The sequence below is a fragment of the Solanum dulcamara genome, chromosome 4, assembly GCF_947179165.1.
Source record: "Solanum dulcamara chromosome 4, daSolDulc1.2, whole genome shotgun sequence".
NCBI classification, from domain to species: domain Eukaryota; kingdom Viridiplantae; phylum Streptophyta; class Magnoliopsida; order Solanales; family Solanaceae; genus Solanum; species Solanum dulcamara.
Window position 1 is genome coordinate 6,166,955 of NC_077240.1, and position 20,596 is coordinate 6,187,550.

At 37.2% G+C, this 20,596-nt stretch overlaps 5 protein-coding genes across 6 annotated transcripts; 2 read left to right on the forward strand and 3 right to left on the reverse strand.

The window, feature by feature from the left end:
* Positions 1-65: 65 nt before the first annotated feature.
* LOC129885775 (probable protein phosphatase 2C 62) lies at positions 66-7,038 on the reverse strand. Its single transcript, XM_055960188.1, has 9 exons — positions 5,986-7,038; positions 4,513-5,885; positions 3,219-3,346; positions 2,882-2,954; positions 2,503-2,590; positions 2,134-2,303; positions 1,270-1,413; positions 1,044-1,172; positions 66-491 (listed from the first exon to the last, which is right to left on the reverse strand). The coding sequence occupies exons 1-9, from the start codon at positions 6,173-6,175 to the stop codon at positions 312-314; spliced, it is 2,475 nt and encodes an 824-aa protein (XP_055816163.1). The 5' UTR covers positions 6,176-7,038; the 3' UTR covers positions 66-311.
* A 104-nt stretch (positions 7,039-7,142) lies between these two features.
* LOC129885778 (chlorophyll a-b binding protein CP24 10A, chloroplastic) lies at positions 7,143-8,317 on the forward strand. The gene is made up of 2 exons (XM_055960191.1): positions 7,143-7,486; positions 7,682-8,317. The coding sequence occupies exons 1-2, from the start codon at positions 7,266-7,268 to the stop codon at positions 8,229-8,231; spliced, it is 771 nt and encodes a 256-aa protein (XP_055816166.1). The 5' UTR covers positions 7,143-7,265; the 3' UTR covers positions 8,232-8,317.
* A 186-nt stretch (positions 8,318-8,503) lies between these two features.
* LOC129885777 (protein WHAT'S THIS FACTOR 9, mitochondrial) lies at positions 8,504-13,107 on the reverse strand. 2 transcript variants are annotated; one of them, XM_055960189.1, is made up of 3 exons: positions 12,440-13,106; positions 11,092-11,937; positions 8,504-9,350 (listed from the first exon to the last, which is right to left on the reverse strand). In XM_055960189.1, exons 1-2 carry the CDS (start codon positions 12,905-12,907, stop codon positions 11,137-11,139), a joined length of 1,269 nt encoding a protein of 422 aa, XP_055816164.1. In that variant the 5' UTR covers positions 12,908-13,106; the 3' UTR covers positions 8,504-9,350; positions 11,092-11,136. The 2 variants fall into 2 exon arrangements, with proteins under 2 accessions (XP_055816164.1, XP_055816165.1); XM_055960190.1 differs by lacking the exon at positions 8,504-9,350 and having other exon boundaries at positions 10,977-11,937; positions 12,440-13,107.
* Positions 13,108-14,339: 1,232 nt separating this feature from the next.
* LOC129885779 (chlorophyll a-b binding protein CP24 10B, chloroplastic) lies at positions 14,340-15,514 on the forward strand. The gene is made up of 2 exons (XM_055960192.1): positions 14,340-14,637; positions 14,735-15,514. The coding sequence occupies exons 1-2, from the start codon at positions 14,420-14,422 to the stop codon at positions 15,282-15,284; spliced, it is 768 nt and encodes a 255-aa protein (XP_055816167.1). The 5' UTR covers positions 14,340-14,419; the 3' UTR covers positions 15,285-15,514.
* Positions 15,515-15,592: 78 nt separating this feature from the next.
* LOC129885780 (uncharacterized) lies at positions 15,593-19,998 on the reverse strand. Its single transcript, XM_055960193.1, has 4 exons — positions 19,574-19,998; positions 19,431-19,491; positions 19,086-19,230; positions 15,593-16,161 (listed from the first exon to the last, which is right to left on the reverse strand). Exons 1-4 carry the CDS (start codon positions 19,791-19,793, stop codon positions 15,910-15,912), a joined length of 678 nt encoding a protein of 225 aa, XP_055816168.1. The 5' UTR covers positions 19,794-19,998; the 3' UTR covers positions 15,593-15,909.
* Positions 19,999-20,596: the final 598 nt, after the last annotated feature.

Consider the following 20,596-nt stretch of genomic DNA (forward strand, 5'->3'; position numbering starts at 1 on the left):
TTTAATTGAGTGATATTTAACAAAGAATTTCCTAAACTGCATCCTAATAATATTCGACATGTAACTTTTGAATACTTAAAACCTTAAATTAAAAAAATGCATTCGTTTATTTCGATTTAGTTTCGAAATTTAGCTAGCTCAATGACAATTGAATTACTGCTATAGCAATTTACATTTCAATGAAGCAATTGCACCCCATCAGCATAGATGTTACAGTTACTTTCTTCAAGACATCAAAACTCTTACAAAGTGGAAGGAAAAAATAAAGGAATTTACGTGGAATGCAACTAGATATATATAATACAATAGTACTAGTTGTCATTTGACATGATTACCTTTTGAATTACGGATACAATGACAACCACATCATCGCGCTTGCCACCAGTATACCCAAAATATCCGGCTGCTTGAGCTGCATCAGCAAATGGACTTCTCCCTGAAGTAGAACTACCCACTTGTTGCACTCTTGTTGCCAAAATCTCCGCAGTTTCCTAAAGAAGAAAAAAGAGACCATATAAAGACTTTGCAGTTACATACAAGAAATGTGATTTAATTACACGATGGATTTTGGAGGAGCAATCCTAAAATTAATCTGAAAGTTTGCAGGTCGTAGAGGAGCTTGGATACTCGCACAACCAAAAGGAGAGGTTAGTGCTTGTCCATGTTGTGACAGAAATACCAAAACCTGAAGCACTTGGTAGAACAATTTAATAAAACTAAAACAATCTTTTCCAGTAAAAAAGGTGTCATCTCTTTGTGTTCAGCTATAGCGTGAACCCCCATATCTAGAACTTATGGTCTTACATTTATAAATGGAAAAAGAGACATAAGTCATGCATTCGAGCTAAAGCCTTTGACTTTCTTTGCTGCGTAAATAGACGGCCACTAACCAACTTGACTCTATTGATTTTGAAATTAACTGCATCCATTATTGCTCTAAGAAGAAGTTGTCACCTTCGGATAGCACCCAAAAAACAAGAAAACAATAGTACCATTTCATAGAAGGTAAGACAAGAAAATGTAAAAAAAAATAGCACTAACACCTGAGGACTTTTGTCAGCTTCCAGTGACCTTGAGACGATTGACACTATTTCTTGATCATATAAGTTGTCAAAAAGTGCATCTGTTGCAGTGACAATGACGTCCCCTTCATCTAACTCTATCTTGTATTCCTGAAGCATAAGGTGCAATGCACAAGAAATGGAGTAATTTCTAGATACAAGCTTGGATACATCTCTCTTGCCTCATTCAACATGTGCACATACATACCTCCAGAAATTGAGATGGATCATCGCCTTTATCAATTTGTATGGGCAAATTGAATTCATGAAGCATGGGTGATGACTTCCTATAAACACGGCCATTCCTTACTATGATAAATCCAGAGTCGCCAATATTAGCCACATAAAGAGCCTGCTAACAATAAATTTCATTTCAAAATAAGTTCATGAGTGAGCATTCATAAATACTTGTCATGATTTTCTTCTGGCATATAAGCACATTGATGAACTGGAAGATTGTTCCAGTAACATGTCAGCAATCAATATCCTTAGCAAAAGTTTCTCACCGTACAGCAGTGTTAACTTCCTAATACTCTTATATTGCTATTAAGTGCACACATACGACAATGATATCTTTTAGATGAAAACCGTTAGCAAGTTGTCGAATTTAAAGAATAAGACATTTCAAAGTTAAAACAACGCCGATTGTTACTGCAGAATATGAAATTGAAGGTTTCTCCCTTTTTGACTCGTTGAAAAACAAAAGCTAGAGAAAGCAAAGAGCATGATACTAAAAAGAGTTCAAATCGAGTTTTCAGCTTAATTCATTCAAATGTCAATCCATAATGAATTTACAAACATATTGGTGTGTGTGAGCTGAAAGCGAGCCTTGGAGCATCAGTAAAGTTGTCTTCATGTGACTTATAGCTCAATGGTTCGATCTGTGTAATCAGCCAATGATACTTGTATTTGTATCAGAGTAGGCCACCTACATCACACCCCCTTGAGATGTGGCCCTTTCTCAAACCCTGTGTGAATGTGGGAAGCTTCGTGCACCGGACTATGCTTTTATAGGTATGTGTGAGGTGTTGTGTAGCATAAGACAGACATATTAATTTTGTAATGAATATACCTTTCCATCAAAATGAGCAATCAAGACTGTTGAAGATCCTGGGGAATCTGTTTTTGAGACGCTCAGATTAAGAACTTGCTTAGGGTCATTTATTGAATCCTTGTCACATTGAGAAACAATGAATTCACTATTTTGCATGAGTTCCTGGGCATATACTCCTGGATCACTCCCTGAGTAATAAAAGGCACATTCTCTTAAAATAGACATATACTAAAATGCTCCGGGACTTGATCATCAATGAGTTGGAAAATATCACTAGGTGCCTCTAACCTTCTAAAATTCCATGGAAGTTAATTCATGAATTCCACTCTGAACTCAAGGCTATACAGGTGCCATGCATGATAGAAAAACAAGTCAGAGAGCAATTACCTTCCAATGACCAGGAACCAACTCCATCGGCTACCCCTAGCCACTTTCCACAAGCAATAAAGTATGCTTCATGTCCACCTGCGAATGCCTGGTTTATTTATTGTTTTTCGAATTTCTTACTCATAAATCATGATGTTTTATTCGCTACAAGAAAATAATAATCAATATCTTTTGACTTATATTCCAAATTCAATTTTAATGAATAAACATTTACTTCATCTGGAAATTCAAAACTTGTGAGTATATATTTAAAAGCTGAACTACCTTTTTTGTGCATCTTAATAGTAAAAATACCATAAAACTCAATTCAACCTTATGACTAAGTGATCACTTTTAATTTCAAAAATTGAAAATTATAAGAAAGGCATATCTGAAATACCTTGGAGGGATATTGTAGTAAAGTAGCACCAGAAGACAGAATTAATTCTGCTGCTGCTGGTGTAGCTTCCTTGCTGTTGAAAATGAGAGCATTGGACATCAGATGCATTACTACTAGCTCAAAGTAAACATAAGGACATTACCCTCTTAATCTTTTATGATGTATAGGGGGCAATGTTGCCAAAATAAGCTACTCCTATTTGTTAAAGGATATAACATGTGTGTTGCTCTACAACAGTATAATACTAAAGAAACGTGTAAACAAAATAACTCTTAACATCAACAATCTTTAACGAATTTAGCAACATATATATCTAAAGAATTTAGAATATGAATACCTGCTATCAAAGACTTCTGAAGATTCATCCTCAGCAACTTCATGACCAGACACTTCCATGATCCCAGTGTTTTCTACATCTTCCTTTCTTTCCTCTTCCAAGGATAAGCTAGGCAAATTTGCATCTGGCTGAGAAAAGTATAGAAGGGAATAAATTATAGCTGCAGTGTGCTGGAAGAACCAGTTCATTTTGCTCCCAAACAACACACTCAAGCATGTAATTATATGAAGAGGCGTACATGGAATCTTTCAAGTACCAAATATGTTCTAACCAAATCTTTAGGATAGTGATCAATGTTAAAGTAGCGTAAGATGGCTAACTACTTGGTCAAAAAGATAGCATCAAATATGAGAAATATTAACCAGGAAATTGCTGATGAATTACTAATTTGATGAAAGCATAAGTTCTAAAGCACAATCAAAGTGAAAGTTGATAACTGAAGTAAAAGCTTTCTGTGACCAGGTTTTGACCAACTAGTGTGTGTGACAATCACCCAACTTGCATACTACTAGCATAGGAGAAGAATAACAGATCACTGTGTTGGAAACTAGAGAAAGAAGGGACTTGTATGAAAGAGAAGAGGGATGCTAAAGTGTTTCACCAATAGCAGCTTCTTTGATGACACATATCCATTATACCTTTGTACATATGTCTCTAACTCACTATGATATCATGTAGTAATGTGATTTCACAATTCCAAATTCCAATAAACATTCCATCTTGTATACTATTCTATTGAGATAAAAAACCAACAACTAGGTGTTACGCTAATTAACTACGAGAATTTCGAACTTGAAGGTTAAAAAAAACAGCCATGATGAAATTATAATTTGTTGATTCTTCAATCATCAGTGCACTTGGAGGAATAATAAAGTTTTCAAATGCTGCACGCCAACAAACATCTAGTAGCATTTAAAACCAAGTTTACCGTATCTAGTTGAGCTTGAAGATCAGCCTTATTGTAGCTTAACTCAGAGAGGAGTCTTGCAAAGGAGCATGTTAAATACATAACTAGAATAAATAAGAATATGACGTATATGCTGCTCTTAATTCAGGAATTGCCACATATTGCACAATATACACCAGTCTATAATAAATGCCTAAATCACAACATCGGCCAGATAACATTTGATGCACAAATTATTAAACCACAGTCCAAATTAATCTGTTTAGGTGACTTCATCTGATCCACAATAAGATTACCATATACATGAAGAAAGAGCAATCAGAGCACTGTAATGACACGCACATAATTTACCACGTCAAAACTTATTGATAGGTGGATAGAACTCACTGGTAATGGACTTTCACCTTCATTAGACTCTGATATTAGGTTTTGATCAACTTCCTCATCAAGAATTGGTTCAGCCCCCAGCTTAGGAGACAGAGGCATTGCTTCAATCACATTAGTCTCACCACTATCCTTGAAGGTACTAATTTGGGAAGCCTGATCTTCTGTAAATACAGACAAATTACTCAGCTCGGTTAGATCATCATTTTCAAAATTAAGGACTTCGATACTCTGGTCTTCAGCATCCATAGACAAATGTCTAATATCAGGATTCTCTGGACTAATTTCATCAACAACAGTTTCAGTATTCCCCTGATTAATTCCCCCTGGAACATTCTCTGGACAAATTTCGTCAACAACAGTTTCAGTATTCCCCAGATCAATTCCATCAGGAGCATTGTCTGAACTAATTTCGTCAACAACAGTTTCAGTATTCCCCAGATGAATTCCCTCGGGAGCATTCTCGGGACTAATTTCGCCAACAGTTTCAGTATCCCCCAGATTAATTCTCTCGGGAGTAATCTCTAGATTAATTTCATCAACAACAGTTTCAGTATTCCCCAGATTAATTACCTCGGGAGCGCTCTCTACGGGCTCTTCCATCATAGGATCAATATTTTCAGATACTTGTTGAGTCTGTTGGACAATCTCAATATAATCCTCGGCTGCCTCAATTTCACTCAAAGCAGTACCATTTTCCATCAAAGGATTTGAATCATCGTGACAATCCTTGTCACCATCGTTCTCTGTCAATTGACTTGAACCTTCTCCCTCAGATTCTTCAATTTCCTTAGTGTTTACCAAGTCAGAATATTCAGGCATTGCTGCAGGTGAACTTAAAAGAGGTGACTTGTCATCATCCAATTCTTCAAATGATTCATCACTTGATTGACCCTTCACTTCTTCCTCAATTTCCAAAGAAGGATTGGAATTATCTGGTGGTGGAACTGAAGCTTCACTATCATTTTTCTTTTTAAAAATCTCCTCAACATGTCCTGCATTCTCAATATCGACTTCAGCCACAGATTGATCTTGAATTCGTAGAGGTGAAACCAAACCAATTTCATCAGCGGGAAAATCTTCACACAATCCAATCTCTTTTTCAACAAAATCATTACTCCTGTTGTTAGTTGCTACTGATTCAGAGACACCAGCATCAGTGGCCACAGTCACAGCCTGACCCTCGGCTTCTCTCTCTACTTTCTTGACAATGACTTCTCTCTCATTACCACCATGTAAAACCTTCACCACACTAACTTCCTCCTCACCATCCCTTTCCACCTCTTCAACCCCCAAAAGGGGTTCCTCCAATTCATTCTCTTTCGCTACCTCGCTTGGGTCCCCAAACCGAAACAGTACAGTGCCATCAGAATGCTCTGCCACACCCCCAAAAGATAAAACATCAAAAATTGGGAAAAGAACATATTTTTATCACATGAGAGAAAGAAAACAAGCAATTTAAAAAGGAAAACATACCATGGGTGGAGATGACATCAATATTTGGGGAAGTGGGTGTGGAGCAGAAAGCAATGTGAAGTGGTTTTCTTCTTCCTCTTCTTCTGACAGGAGTTGGGTAGTGAAGGGAAACAAGTGGGAGTAAAAGGAAGGGTTTTTGAGCAGAAAAATAGGTGGCAAAGAATTGAGAACCTGTTAAGGAATCAGCCATAACTATTATGACAACAAATGCATCTAGCAATTAAAGATAGAATATTTTAGTTGAAGATGAGTTGTTTTTGTGGATAGATGTTCATGTCTTTTCTTTTCTTGGGAGTGATGATGGTCGTTGTTTTCTGTTTGGTTTTACCCGGGAAAAACGGGTTTTGGCTACCTGGAAACTCTCAAATACCACCACCGATTCTCAATTGCTATATGGGCCGCAAACCCAAATGAGATCTTTGTTATTGCTTTCTCTAAAATGGTCCTATCGTAGTGGTTAATTTGTCTTTCAAGCTTATAAATTTTAATTTTTTATTAAGTGTTGCTTTGCCTAAAATGGTCCTATTGTAGATATCTTTTGAGTGATACAGTATTACTTGATTATTATTCACGGATAAAGAATATACAAATGAAGTGGAGTGGGGAGAGGGTGTATAAAACCACATCATTTTCTCCCTTAGAATTTTTAGAACTTAACTCTTGAGTTGCCCTTCTAGGTCCTAAGTTCATGGATTGCATTTTGCAAGTGTCATCACGAGTAATGTAATATAAAAGTATTAGACACTAATTATGAAAGCTAGGGCTGTTACAAATTACAAGTACTAGTACCTTAGCTTCATAGAACTTAGTGGAAGCTATGATACTCAATATCTTAAAATCAACACAACCTTTTAATTAACGACATTTGCTGACACAAAAAAGAAGAGAAAAATCTTTAGTTCAAGCATTTGAGAGGTTGTGTTTTTTTTTATGGGGGAGGGTGGGAGTGGGTGGGTGTTACAGATCATATATGCATACAGTACAGGAGTAACAACTAAGACAGAGAATCAAAACTAAAGGAGAAAGAAGTGTCCACGTGTATGGTACAAACAAGGGACATAGAGATGTAACTCAAGATCTTATTGGTCTGAAATCTATCCACCAGATTTCATGTGCAGATTTCATTTATCCTACTTGGCTCCTTACCATATGCCCCTTTTGACCTCATAACCTTATATCTCTCTACTTCATTCAAAGTAGAGACACAACAAACCACCATCCAGATCTTTGCATAGCAGCTTATTACTATCATCCTATTCCTACACATATACAAAACAAACATGGCTACAACATCTGCTGCAGTGCTTAATGGTTTGAGCTCCTCTTTCTTGACTGGTGGCAAGAAAAGTCAGGCCTTGTTAGGTGCTCCCCTTGCCGCCAGAGTTGGTGATGCTGCCACTCCCAAGAGGTTCATTGTGGTGGCTGCTGCTCCCAAGAAATCTTGGCTTCCTGGTGTAAAGGGTGGTGGCAATTTGGTTGACCCTGAGTGGCTCGATGGCTCGTAAGTTCACTTTATATATCCGACCCTCAACCCCCATCACCTAGAGATGAGTCTAGGATTTAGAATTGGTGTATTCAGAACATGTATATGTGGTTCGAGAAGAAAGTTTGATCCCTGAACTTGCTCAAGTTTTGTCTCTGCTCCTTTCCCCTGTTTCATTCTTTTGCAAAGGCTTAACGATATTTGAACTTGCAGGCTCCCTGGTGACTATGGTTTTGATCCACTTGGTCTTGGGAAGGACCCTGCATTCTTGAAATGGTACAGAGAAGCTGAGCTCATTCATGGCAGATGGGCAATGGCTGCAGTAGTTGGCATCTTTGTTGGTCAAGCCTGGAGTGGCATTCCATGGTTCGAGGCAGGTGCTGACCCTGGTGCTATTGCACCTTTCTCTTTTGGATCACTTCTTGGCACTCAGCTTCTCCTCATGGGTTGGGTTGAGAGCAAAAGGTGGGTCGACTTCTTTGACCCTGACTCTCAGTCCATAGAATGGGCCACTCCATGGTCCAAGACTGCTGAGAACTTTGCCAACTTCACAGGCGAACAGGGTTACCCTGGTGGCAAATTCTTCGATCCTTTGGCATTAGCTGGTACGCTTAACAATGGAGTTTACATCCCAGACACAGAGAAGCTTGAGAGATTAAAGGTTGCTGAGATCAAACATGCTAGACTTGCTATGTTAGCCATGTTAATTTTCTATTTTGAAGCAGGGCAAGGGAAGACACCCCTGGGAGCTCTTGGTTTGTAACGGGTTTCATATTAAACATTTCATTGTAAAGAGTCACTGGATGTAGAAAGAAGAAACCAAAGCTTGGATTTGCCCCCTTGAGAAAATTCAAAATCTTCCCTTGATACAGTTTATTATCTTACATAATTTATATACTTCAAGAAAATAACATTGCTCTCGCCCAAGTAGGGCAGTATAACAATTGTAATGATATAGATACGGAGATATGGTAGTTAAAATTCCAATGGAATGATTCGAGAATCATCACTTAACATCTGAAGAACCCCGTTCAATAATGAGCATAATTTGCAGTCTCAAATAAAAATATGATCAAAATGCAGGACAAACCTTCACAAGAGCATAATTCAACCAGGAAGGTAGCATTCTCAGTGAGTTGCTGCCTTCTGGGTTATAAGATCAAAAGCTCATACAATCAGAATAAGGATTATCTTTCCAATGCACGGAAGGACAAAGGGACCCGTGATCACATACAGGGAATTTGCATTCATCCTGAATGAAACAAACCATTTCATTTAGCCTTGGCAAGGAAATAAACCAAAAGCTCATAGTACTACTCTTCAGATGATCTTTTTTTTAAAGAAGAAAATCCCTAGTTTAACATTAATGAGGGCAGATGGAGGGAGAAAACTGATCAAGCTGCCAGAAAGTTTCCTAATAATAGACTAATAGCTGCACAGCGTTACTCATACTGCCTGTAGCCATCAAGAACTCTCCCTTACAAACCACATTCCCTACTACATATGCCATTCCTTCCATCTTTGCTATTCCAAATTGTTTTTGCAGCTTGCTTGATCAGTGTCATTCTCGTCGCCAAAATATCTCCAGCCACCAATGACTTCCTGAACCTTTGTCTATTACAGCAAAAGAAGTTCTCTCTGGAGTCTCCCACATCAGGTTACAAGCATAAAGAATTTTATTTTATCTTAGTATATACCACAAAGTACAAGGTGTAGATATCTTATAATAATACAAAGTACAAGGTGTAGATATCTTATAATTTTTCCCAGAGGTAGTATCACTTAATAGTCAACAGTTCCACTTCTTGTTCTGGAAATGTAGGATATCTTTGCATCCTAGTCTACTTAATAGGGTACCAAGAGTCACAAAAAATGCTTGCTCCTGTAATTTAGAAGACACCCAAATAAGACTTTATCCAGAGAAAAAACAAAAAACAAACAGTATCCACATCCCAATGGATATATTTTCCTCCTTAAGCAGCCGTGAGAACAATGTTTCTGATAAACTTGGAATATATGATCAAGTAAAATGAAATACCTTATGCCTGAGAGTTATACATCAACAAAAAAGCACACAAACCATCAAAATTTAAAAAGCCAATTAAATGAGCGAGAAAACTGTTATATCAGCTTAATGTAGGACCAAGACAGAGTACTTAGAGTGCAAGTTCAGTGAGACACCTCAGGAGGTTGGCGCGGAAGTTAGGCTTGGTGACCAGGCTATCCAAAAGAAAAGTAGTTTCAAGTACCTTGGGTCTATCATACAAGGCAGCGGGGAGATTGACGATGATGTCACACACCGTATTGGGGCAGGGTGGATGAAATGGAGGCTCGCTTTCGGTGTGCTATGTGACAAGAAGGTGTCACCACAACTTAAGGGCAAGTTCTACAAAGTGATGGTTAGATCGGCTATGTTATATGAGGCGGAGTGTTGTCCAGTTAAGGTCTCTCACATTCAAAAGAAGAAAGTTGCCGAGATGAAAATGTTGAGATGGATGTGTGAGCATACCAGGAGCGACAAGATTAGAAACGAGGCTATTCGGGACAAGGTAGGAGTGGCCTCGGTGGAAGACAAGATGCGGAAAATGCGACTGAGATGGTTTGGGCATGTGAAGAGGAGAGACACAGATGCCCCAGTGCGGAGGACTGAGAGGTTGGCTATGGATGGTTTCAGGAGAGGTAGGGGTAGGCCGAAGAAATATTGGGGAGAAGTGATTAGACAGGACATGATGCAGTTATAGCTTACCGAGGACATGACCTTAGATAGGAGGGTGTGGAGGACTCACATTAGGGTAGAAGGCTAGTACATAGTCTTGTTATTCCTCCCTATTAGTAGGCGCATTAGCGCACTATAATTTCTTGTGCTCTGATTTCTATTATTATCTATCACTTTCTGTACTTTGATTATTCTATTTTATCTTTGTCGCTCTCTGTATTTGCTTTCCCATATATGCCTTATCTAACCTCTTTCTATGCTTTTGTGCTTTTATTAAGCCGAGGGTCTTTTGGAAACAGCCTTCCTACCTTGGTAGGAGTAAGTTCTGCGTACACTTTACCCTCCCCAGACCCCACATTGTGGGATTTCACTGGGTTGTTGTTGTTGTTGTAGAATTGTGTTCTATGGAATATATTTAGACTAGGAAGATGTGTGCTATTAATTTCTTTAACAAAAAAAAATGAAATTTGATATAACCATCTTTTCTGTTGTTTAGTTTATAGTTGTCAAGGTTATTTAATTGAAATATCCTTCCTTTGTGGTACCAATTCTCAAAATTTACCATGTCAACATGTCCACGATTGATCATATTGATTTTCACATCCATCTTCCTTCTTTCTAAATTAAAATGGATAGAGGAACTCATATTGTATGAACTGCAATATAACGGTACCCTCTAGATAGAGGTTATATGTATTAGTAAAACCATCCTTTCTACCAACGACGACTATTCAATGAACCCAAAAGAGTTGCCAATTTTCAATATTGTTCCACCATATGCCACAGGAGATCTTAAAGTAGAGATTCCATTTTCACATAACAGAAGGACATTTATATACATATAATATCCAGTACAATCAACACCAATATAACAACTCAATAGAGAGAATAACAGAAGTCAAGGTACCTCAAGAGCTTTTCCTCTCTATGAATTTCCTATGTTGAGGGGATGCTAGTCTTCATCACTACCTGTCTCTGCATCAGAAGTTCCATCGCATTCATCAGTCAATTCAATCTCTTCTTCATCAGTCAATTCACTCTCTTCTTCATCAAGCACATTATCCAGCTGAGGCAAAATGTCCACTCCTTTGCTTCGGTAAATTAACCCAGTCCTCATAACATGATGAAACTTATCCCTGTGGCGTGTCAGAGGATGTGGATTTACAAGTCTCCCACGACGGTACCCCTCTCTCAATGCCACAGTCGTCGTCTTGCACTTGAGTGAGAGGTAAAATATTCCTGGATACCTAGTAAATATTCGAGTAAATCTATCTGGAAGGTATAATTCCTTTCTCAGGCTCCTCAAGTAATTTCTCTTTGTTTTCTTGTATAGTGTCAAGCTCAGGAACTCATGTAAAACCCCAACTACTCTCTTTTCCATAAGATCACTATTGGGGTCGATTCCCCTTGAATCCTCGTAAGGTGAGATGTAAGGCAGCTTCTGAAACTCATCCATCCAGGCCTTGACCTTCTTCTGTGCCCCATATCCCCTTGGGAAACTCATGGGAAATTCTAATGCAGCTTTGCCCTTTTTAAATTCCCTATACCCCGCCAGAGGGCTGCTATCATCATTCATCTTTTGCAACTCAGACACAGCATATTTTTCTGGCCACTGAACAAGCTTTAAGCAAGCCAACCCATTTGTTCCCTTAACTATCCTAAAATGATCTGGAAATTTCTTAGTTAATTTCTTATCAAAATCATCAGGCAATCCTAAATCCCATTTCAAAGGATGTAATGATTGCAGCGCCACCTGTAAATATTAAAGTCAAATTTGATAAATGGGATGGGGGCGGGAAACAGCTCCACATAGAGAAAAAGAGCAGTACTGCTGCTGTAGTTTGAAATTCACAAAATGGCATTTTATCTTGATACTTAAAAACTACATGGGAAGTCTTCACAACTAAGCCAAATTGGTCCAGTTTACTGCACCAACAACTACCATATAACAAAACCACAACTTGAGGATATAAAGCATTTTCGAATTCATAGCAATCCACTGGCTACTCCACATTGGATACATTATAGGTAAAATGCAGTGACAGAAGTCTAATTACATTCAATTGGCAATAATCCCAAGAAAAGCACAGTCTTACTGCTGTTTTCATAAAATAATTAGTACCTTTTAGAAAAAAAGATCCTCAAGAAAAGCTCCAATTATTTAGCAACAAGATCAAAGTTGGACACAAACCATACTTCTTTAGCAACAAAATATGGAACCAAATGATTAAAAAAAAAAGTGTAAAAAGAAGTACCATTCTGTTGGTTGTCATCATAAGAACTTTGGAAAGCCTTTCAACCAAATCAGTCTGGTTATCTTCAAACACCTTCGATTCTTGATCATGAAGATTTTTAGCAATATGGGTAAGCTTAAAACAAGGCAAAGATTGGTACTTTGGGTGAGGAAACTCCTCAAAAAGAGTTGGGTATCTTCGAATGAACCTAAGTGTAGGAACTGTAAGTCCAAGGAGTTTTTGGGAATCAGCAAGCGACTTAGCAGTAAGATACCCAACTGGTGAACGCACAATAGCGTCTTTTAGTAAACAAGCTGCTTTAAGATCCGTTTGGACATCGATAATGTGGTCCAAACCTCTGTTTTTCACCCATTTCAAACGGACTTTCACTATGGTTCTATGTTGCTGAAGATTGTGATAATGGGAAACAATGTTTTGGGTGGCTATGGATTTTAGGGTTGAGAATAGAGATTTTTCTAACAAATTCATATGTGGGTTTGTGCTTGTGAGAAAAAAACATATGGTTTGAGGGTTAGCACGATTGGAAGGGTTTTGCAGAAGGGAAGGAAACAAGAAATGAGGAAAGGGGGTGAATAATTGAAAGTATTAATTATACTAAACACCCATAATATGACTCAAACTGCAGTATCTTTCTAAATATTAAAAAATAATAATAATAACAAATACGGTTATAAAAATCTTAGTAACTCACTTAGTTATTCACACATCACGGACAAGTTTATAAACTTGGCCTTTTGTCCAAATTTAGCAGATATGACAAGTTTATAAACTTGGCCTTTTGTCCAAATTTAGCAGATATGAATGTGTTTTTTATAAGGTCAGATAAATGCTTCGTGCAGCCAATTTGGAGAAGTAGAAGAATTAAGGTAGACAGACACAATACATTTGAAGAGAAGAATGTGAGTGGGGGTGGAGCTAACACACTCGACAAACTGAAAAAAATTGGACATATTTTTCATGAAATGTTTCTTGATGACATGCACATTTATTTAACTTGACTTGGCCCAAGACTTCGAGGTCATAAGTTCATGGGTCGCATTTTGCAAGCTTGCCATTTGTAATGTTGATTAAGTTTGGAGTCAATAATAGGATGAAAAGAGGTTCTATGGATGGTGTAATATCAAATTAATACTATAACCTAATAAAAATGACAAAATAGACCTAGTATAAGTGTCTTAAAAATTGCTTATTAGGATAGAATATTATAGGATAGAATGTTAGTTGTAAGTTGCGCTCTTTTGCTTTCTTGCAGAATAGGCTTTCCCTGGTGTTCTTACTAGTAGTATAAACACTCTTTTTGTAGTTTCTTGATCTTCGATTTTAGCTTTCACTGGTATTTTTTGTGTGCCAATTATTGCATTATTTCATTTCCGTTGCGGTTCTGTCTCTTGTTTGTTGTGTAACACTTTCCATTTTGCATTAATGTGTTGTTGTGACTGCCCCCATATTTGCATCCCTTTTTAAAACTGTTTGACATTTTTTTTTTTAAATTTAGGATCTTTCGAAAATAATTTTTCTTTCTCTACTAAATAGAGGTAAGGTACATTCTATCTTCTCCAAACCCTACTTTTGATTGTTGCTCACAAATTTCAAGTACTAGAATGTCATTTACAACCTTATTTTCATTTTCTTGATATTTTAAAAAAATATTTTGATCAATCAAATATAAAAAAAATTGAAAAATATTTTCTAAAAAATTTAAGGAACCCAATATCTTCTTATTTGAGAGAGGGGCATTAGAGACCCCATGTAAAGGTGTCCACGTGTATGGTTACAAATAGGGGGAGATAGAGATGGAGCTCAACATCTTATTGGTCCGAAATCTATCCACTAGATTTCATGTGCAGATTTCATTTATCCTACTTGGCTCCTTACCATCTGCTCCTTTTGATCTCATGACCATATAACCAGGAATCTCACTTCTATATTAAAAAAAAGTAGAAACTTTGCGTTTGCAGCTTACCACTATCAAAAATAAACATGACCACCACATCTGCTGCAGTGCTGAATGGCTTGAGCTCCTCTTTCTTAACCGGTGGCAAGAAAACTCAGGCCTTGTTAGGTGCTCCTGTTGCTGCCAGAGTTGCCACTCCCAAGAGGTTCATTGTGGCAGCTGCTGCTGCTGCTCCTAAGAAATCTTGGATTCCTGGTGTAAAAGCTGGTGGCAACTTGGTTGACCCCGAGTGGCTCGATGGCTCGTAAGTTTACTTTTACAAAGTTTACCTCAACTTGTAGAGCCCTTCCTCTCCTGTTTCATTCTGTTGCAAAGGCTTATCCTTGTATTTGCACCTGCAGGCTCCCTGGTGACTATGGTTTTGATCCACTTGGTCTTGGGAAGGACCCTGCATTCTTGAAATGGTACAGAGAAGCTGAGCTCATTCATGGCAGATGGGCAATGGCTGCTGTATTGGGCATCTTTGTTGGGCAAGCATGGAGTGGCATTCCATGGTTTGAGGCTGGTGCTGATCCTGGTGCTATTGCACCTTTCTCTTTTGGATCACTTCTTGGCACTCAGCTTCTCCTCATGGGTTGGGTTGAGAGCAAAAGGTGGGTCGACTTCTTCGACCCTGACTCTCAGTCCTTAGAATGGGCCACTCCATGGTCCAAAACTGCTGAGAACTTTGCCAACTTCACAGGCGAACAGGGTTACCCTGGTGGCAAATTCTTCGATCCTTTGGCATTAGCTGGTACACTTAACAATGGAGTTTACATCCCCGACACAGAGAAGCTTGAGAGATTAAAGGTTGCTGAGATCAAGCATGCTAGACTTGCTATGTTAGCCATGTTAATTTTCTATTTTGAGGCTGGGCAAGGGAAGACACCCCTGGGAGCTCTTGGTTTGTAAGGGATTTCATATTAAACATTTCAATGTAAAAGAGTCGTTGAATGTAGAAAGAAGAAACCAAAGCTTGGATTCGCCACTTCAAGCTTTTCCCCCTTTAGACAGTTTATCTATTACAAACTATGTATGCTCTGGCCTAAGTGGGACAGTATATAAATTGTAACAATGCAGAGGCAGCAATATGGTTGTGGAAGTTCCAATTAAATGATTCAATAATCATGACTTAAACTGAAGAGCCTAGTTCAAGAATGAGTATAATTTGCAGTCACAAATGTAAATTTGATTAAAATGCTGCACAAACCCTCACCAACTAAATAATTCAACCAGGATGGCAGAATTGTCAGTTACTTGCTGCCTCTTGGATTATAAGTTAAACATAATCATACAACCAAAATCAGGATTGTCATAACAATGCACTCAAGGACAAAGGGACCTTGTCACAGATACAGGAATTCACAATCATCCTGTTTATCTTTGGCAAGGAAAGAAACCAAAAGCTCATAGATTGCAACTAATCTTCAGATAAAGAAATTTATGAGATTCCCTAGTTTAAGATTAATGGGGTAGCTGCATGGAGAAAAAACTGATCTAGATGCTAGAAAGTTTCCTAGTAGTAGCTTTCACAGCATTACTCACTGCCTGTAGCCATCAAGAATTCACCCTCGCAGACTACATCCCCTCCTACATATGCCTTACCTTCCATCTTTGCTATTCCAAATCGTTTCTGTAGCTTGATCAGTGTCATTCTCATTACCAAAGTATCTCCAGCCACCACTGGCTTCCTGAACCTTACTTTGTCTATTCCAGCAAAGAAGAAGTTCTGTTTGGAGCCTCCAACTTCAGGTTGTAGCATAACCAAGCCCCCAACTTGGGCCATTGCCTGGATTGACCGAAATACACCCATCAGAATTTGATAAAACTAATCTTACAGCAACAAAGGTAAGATAACAGAAGAAGTAGAGATTTAGACAATAACTTCATCTAAACAAGTTAAAACGAAGAAGAAAATAAGTGATGAGTTTTGCATTCAATCTTGCATGATTCTGCAATACAACTCGTCCTACCTACATATGCCATTAACTTCCCTTTTCGTTATAAATTGTTGTAATAGTTTTTCATGTTAAACTGAATTCTAGAACTCCCTTTTAAAAAAGAAAGATTTACCTTGTAGTTCTGCCTGTATTTAGTATACACACATCCTGATAATCTATTACTCTAGGATCTGGGATAGACAGATAGTTGGGAACAAATCTGAAAAAGCTGGAGATTTTGACTTCCCCATTGTCATACAGAATAGGTGCATTCAAAACCTGGGGAGGTATAGCTTTAGCAGTAACTAACGTCATTTAATCTCTGAGGCCATCAAGGTGTGCTCCTCCATGCTTTTTGTATAATAACAATGGAGTCCAGCTATTGCCTTTTCACTTAAACTTACTCTACTTCCACTTCTATTATGAGAAAACTATGAATATTAAAAAAGATAATTAAAAAATCACCAGGAGCTGCTGCATTACCATTAAAAGCATTTTGATGAGAGCAAAGAAGTGTAGAAGTTTCAGAACAGCCCGTATATTGCTAGAATTATCACACATAATCTTCCATGTTATAATGACATTAGGTCGAAGAAGCTCCACTAGAGGAGGTTTCCAAGAAGGATAGATCATAATAGTTATAAAATGAGAAATCTGGTGTTCATGTAACAATTAGTTCTCCCACCGAATAGCAGGCACTCATTTTTCATTGGTTAACAAATCATGAAGAGCAGGCATTACATTATAGAGGATACCTTAGCATTTTAGGCTAGTATCAAAGGTCGTAATCTATCTCCACATTAATCGTGTTATCTTTATTTGATTGTTAAAATTAGTAGTGTTATCTTCCATGCTAGGATAAGATTATGTCCATGAATCTCCATTCAGGAAGGATAACATATAAGAATAACCCATGGAGGAAATAGGTATCAAATATCAATACAACCACTAATTTCTCTAAATAATCACAGATGTTTCACGAAAGGAAGAATTGGAAAGTATACTTAAGATAAGAAATTCTAAAGGGTTCAAATGCCTGATATCACGAACCACACAAGAGCAAATGATTTTTTTGATAGCACAGGAACAAACAAGAACAAATATATGTCAAACGAATGTCTGAGCCTTCGCTTGAGAAGTGTTGAGCAGGACTCTTCTTCGAACAATGAATTGGTCTTGTTCTCAATCATCTTGGACTTCATTAGTTTCTCTTATAGTGTACTTCCAAGTTCCAACCACAATTGTTAAGCAAAAAATTAATGCACTGTCATTTGTAAACTACTGCAATGTGACTTTAAAAAAGAAAAACTACTGCAATGTGATCTCATTATTTTCAAGCCCAGAAGTTTCGTAGCATCGATTCTTAATTGAAACTCTTTCCCCTCTCCCTCCCCCCCCCCTTCCCACCTCTTCTCTCTCTCTCTCTCTCTCTCTCTCTCTCTCTCTTTGTGATGCATGTCATGGGGTCAACTAGTGACAATGAGTTCAGCCTAAATTTAGCCCATTACTGTGATGCATGTCTTGCGACAATGAGTTCAACCTAAAACTGACAACCTGGATGAGATAATCAATCAGGGCACATGGCAGTTTAAGCACTCTGTAATAGATATCACAAATGCCGTCTTTTTCAAATGTGAGGCAAAGATTGGGGTGGTACACTAATATATTATCTTATACTGAACTGTGGTATGAGAACGACTTTTTTTTAGTAGTGCATAACCATCTTCCCAAAGGTTCGAGTGAGTATGAAGAAAAAAGGACAACGGCTTTGTTTCTTTTTTTTGAAATGGAGAACAATGGCTTTGTTTCTAACCAGAAGACTCAAACATTTGCAGGAGCTAGCTCTGAAAATCGAAAGAAGAGAAAGAAAAGGGAAATGAGCAAAATGTTAAGGTGAAGGACATAATATGTGATTTTTTTCTCCAATTAGTACATAGTATGTGATGTTTTAAAAGCTTCCCTCAAACATCTACTATAATAAATAGCATTTCACTCGTGTTCCAGTTTCACAAAAATGACAACAGATTCTTCCTACGAACAATTAGGTCATAGTGAAAAATTCAGCAAGAGATTCACTAATTATAAGAAAAATTTTCAGTCAGCAGAGCATCAAATCCTATTCGTTTTTTACTTTTCTTTTAAATTGAGGACAAAATTCAGTTATCTTCTGGCTCTCACAATTTTATGTGGACAAAAGAACCAAGGTGGGAAAAAACGTTAATGAGTTGGGGTAGAAAAGAACTCTTAAATGATAAAAGATCTTTAAGTGGATACCTAAGAGATCAAAGAAAAATCTGGTCTAACAAATATGTCAAAAACTCTAAGTCCAATTCAGCCATTTAGCCCCATTTTCTGAATAGAGTTATTATTTTCTGTTAACTGTGGAACACTCGGTAATAAATTGAAGAAATCTCCAAAAACGAGTCAATTATCTCGTGTACTTTCATAACTCATTAGAAGCACTCTTCCAAGAAATATTGAAAACCAAGCCACAAAAAGTGTAACTCTTGAAAAGTAAGGATTTCACTTCTGTTTAATAACAACATGAACTAACATACTATATGGAGAAGTTCAGAACAATCATCAGTTACATTAGCATTGACATGAAAATCAGAAATAGGTGATAATAAACTAGATTAATCCAATTTCATAGTTTTGAAAAGAGAATCTATTTATGCCACATTCAATAAGAAACCGAAAAGGTCGAACCTTTAACTAATACAAATGAAAATTCAGTCAGTTTCATGGAATACCAGACAAGTCATAAGCATACCTCAATCATGAGGACACCAGGCATGATTGGCCTCTCAGGGAAATGGCCTGGAAAGAAGTTATCATTGATGGTCACGTTCTTGATGGCCACAGCAGACACTCCCGGATTGTATTCAATCACTCGATCCACTAGAAGAAACGGAAAACTGAATACAATGCAGCCCTCATCAGTAAAGTAATCAATCAATTATGCCTCAATCCTAAACTAGTGGGCGGTAAGTCCTAGAAATCTATCAGACCCCATTCGCGTCCATTTCATACCCCAATACTAAATAATTTGTCTTGTGAAGTCATTAATGAAACAAAATAACCATTTTTTTTTATAAACTGGTAACAAAATGCATACCGATGGGGCAAAACCTCGCGAATCTGATTGATATCCATCACAGTAGGAAATGCAGGGTACCCTATAATGAACAATTCAAGATTTCAAACATTAGAAGGAGATAAAGAAGGTAAAAGAAAACAATTAACTGCACCAATGCATACTCAATTCAATTGGGGTTTCTGTTTTGGAATCATTTTCTGGAGTAGCACAATTGGCGATGAAAGTATTCCTAATCTTCTTGTAATGGGTCGACAATGAATGACATCTGGAAGCAACAAGAGATTGTTTGAGCATGGAGGTGGGTAAAGGAAAGGAGGCATTCTCAAATCTTTGAGAAGTGGGAGTGGAGAAGACGGATTGGGATAGAGCCATAGAAGCCATTGAAAAAAGGGGTCTTTGGAGAAGGAGAAGAATAGGGGTCGACAGAAACGAAGTGGGTTTTAGGCTTTAAGGCGAAAGCGATTTGAAGGACAAGAATGGAGTGGAGGCGGAGATAACAACGTTGATGATATTGAAAGAACCGAACAAGTTGAACAACCTTATTAGTGTGACCAATCTATGCCAGCAACGACCGCAGAGTTGTTTGGCTAACCAACATGACTTATTCGTTTAATTTTTATTAAATTTTGATTATTTTATTTATTTTATGTAAAAAAAAAAAGGTAAGAGAAAATATTTAAAAATTATGTGAAATGAATAAAAATAATTTTTATTTATAATTTGGTTCAAAAATATTCGTGTTGTTAATATTTCAGTTTAACTTTTGTGCATTGTGTGTAATAGACTTCTTGCACCATCAAGTAATTTTATTTTTTCATATAATTATAATTTATGACTAAAACATATTAAAAGAAAATTGAATCCTAATTATAAAATCAAAATTCTTTCCTTTTCAACATCGTTTACTACATCTTATGTTTTTCGTGGATTTCATATCAGCAAAGTAATTCTTCAAGACCAAAAAATTTTCACTACTGAATCTTATTTATTAAACTATTATTATTTGTTCTCAACATTATGATAAATCAATCACTAAAGTAATTCTTCAACCCTCAAATATTACGAATCTTAAAAAATATATTTTTTTATTGTCTCAAATATCTAATTTTTTTGATGTTCATTATGAATCGTTGTAGTTCCATATGAATCAAATTTTTAGTGGTCATAATATTCCTAATTAACAC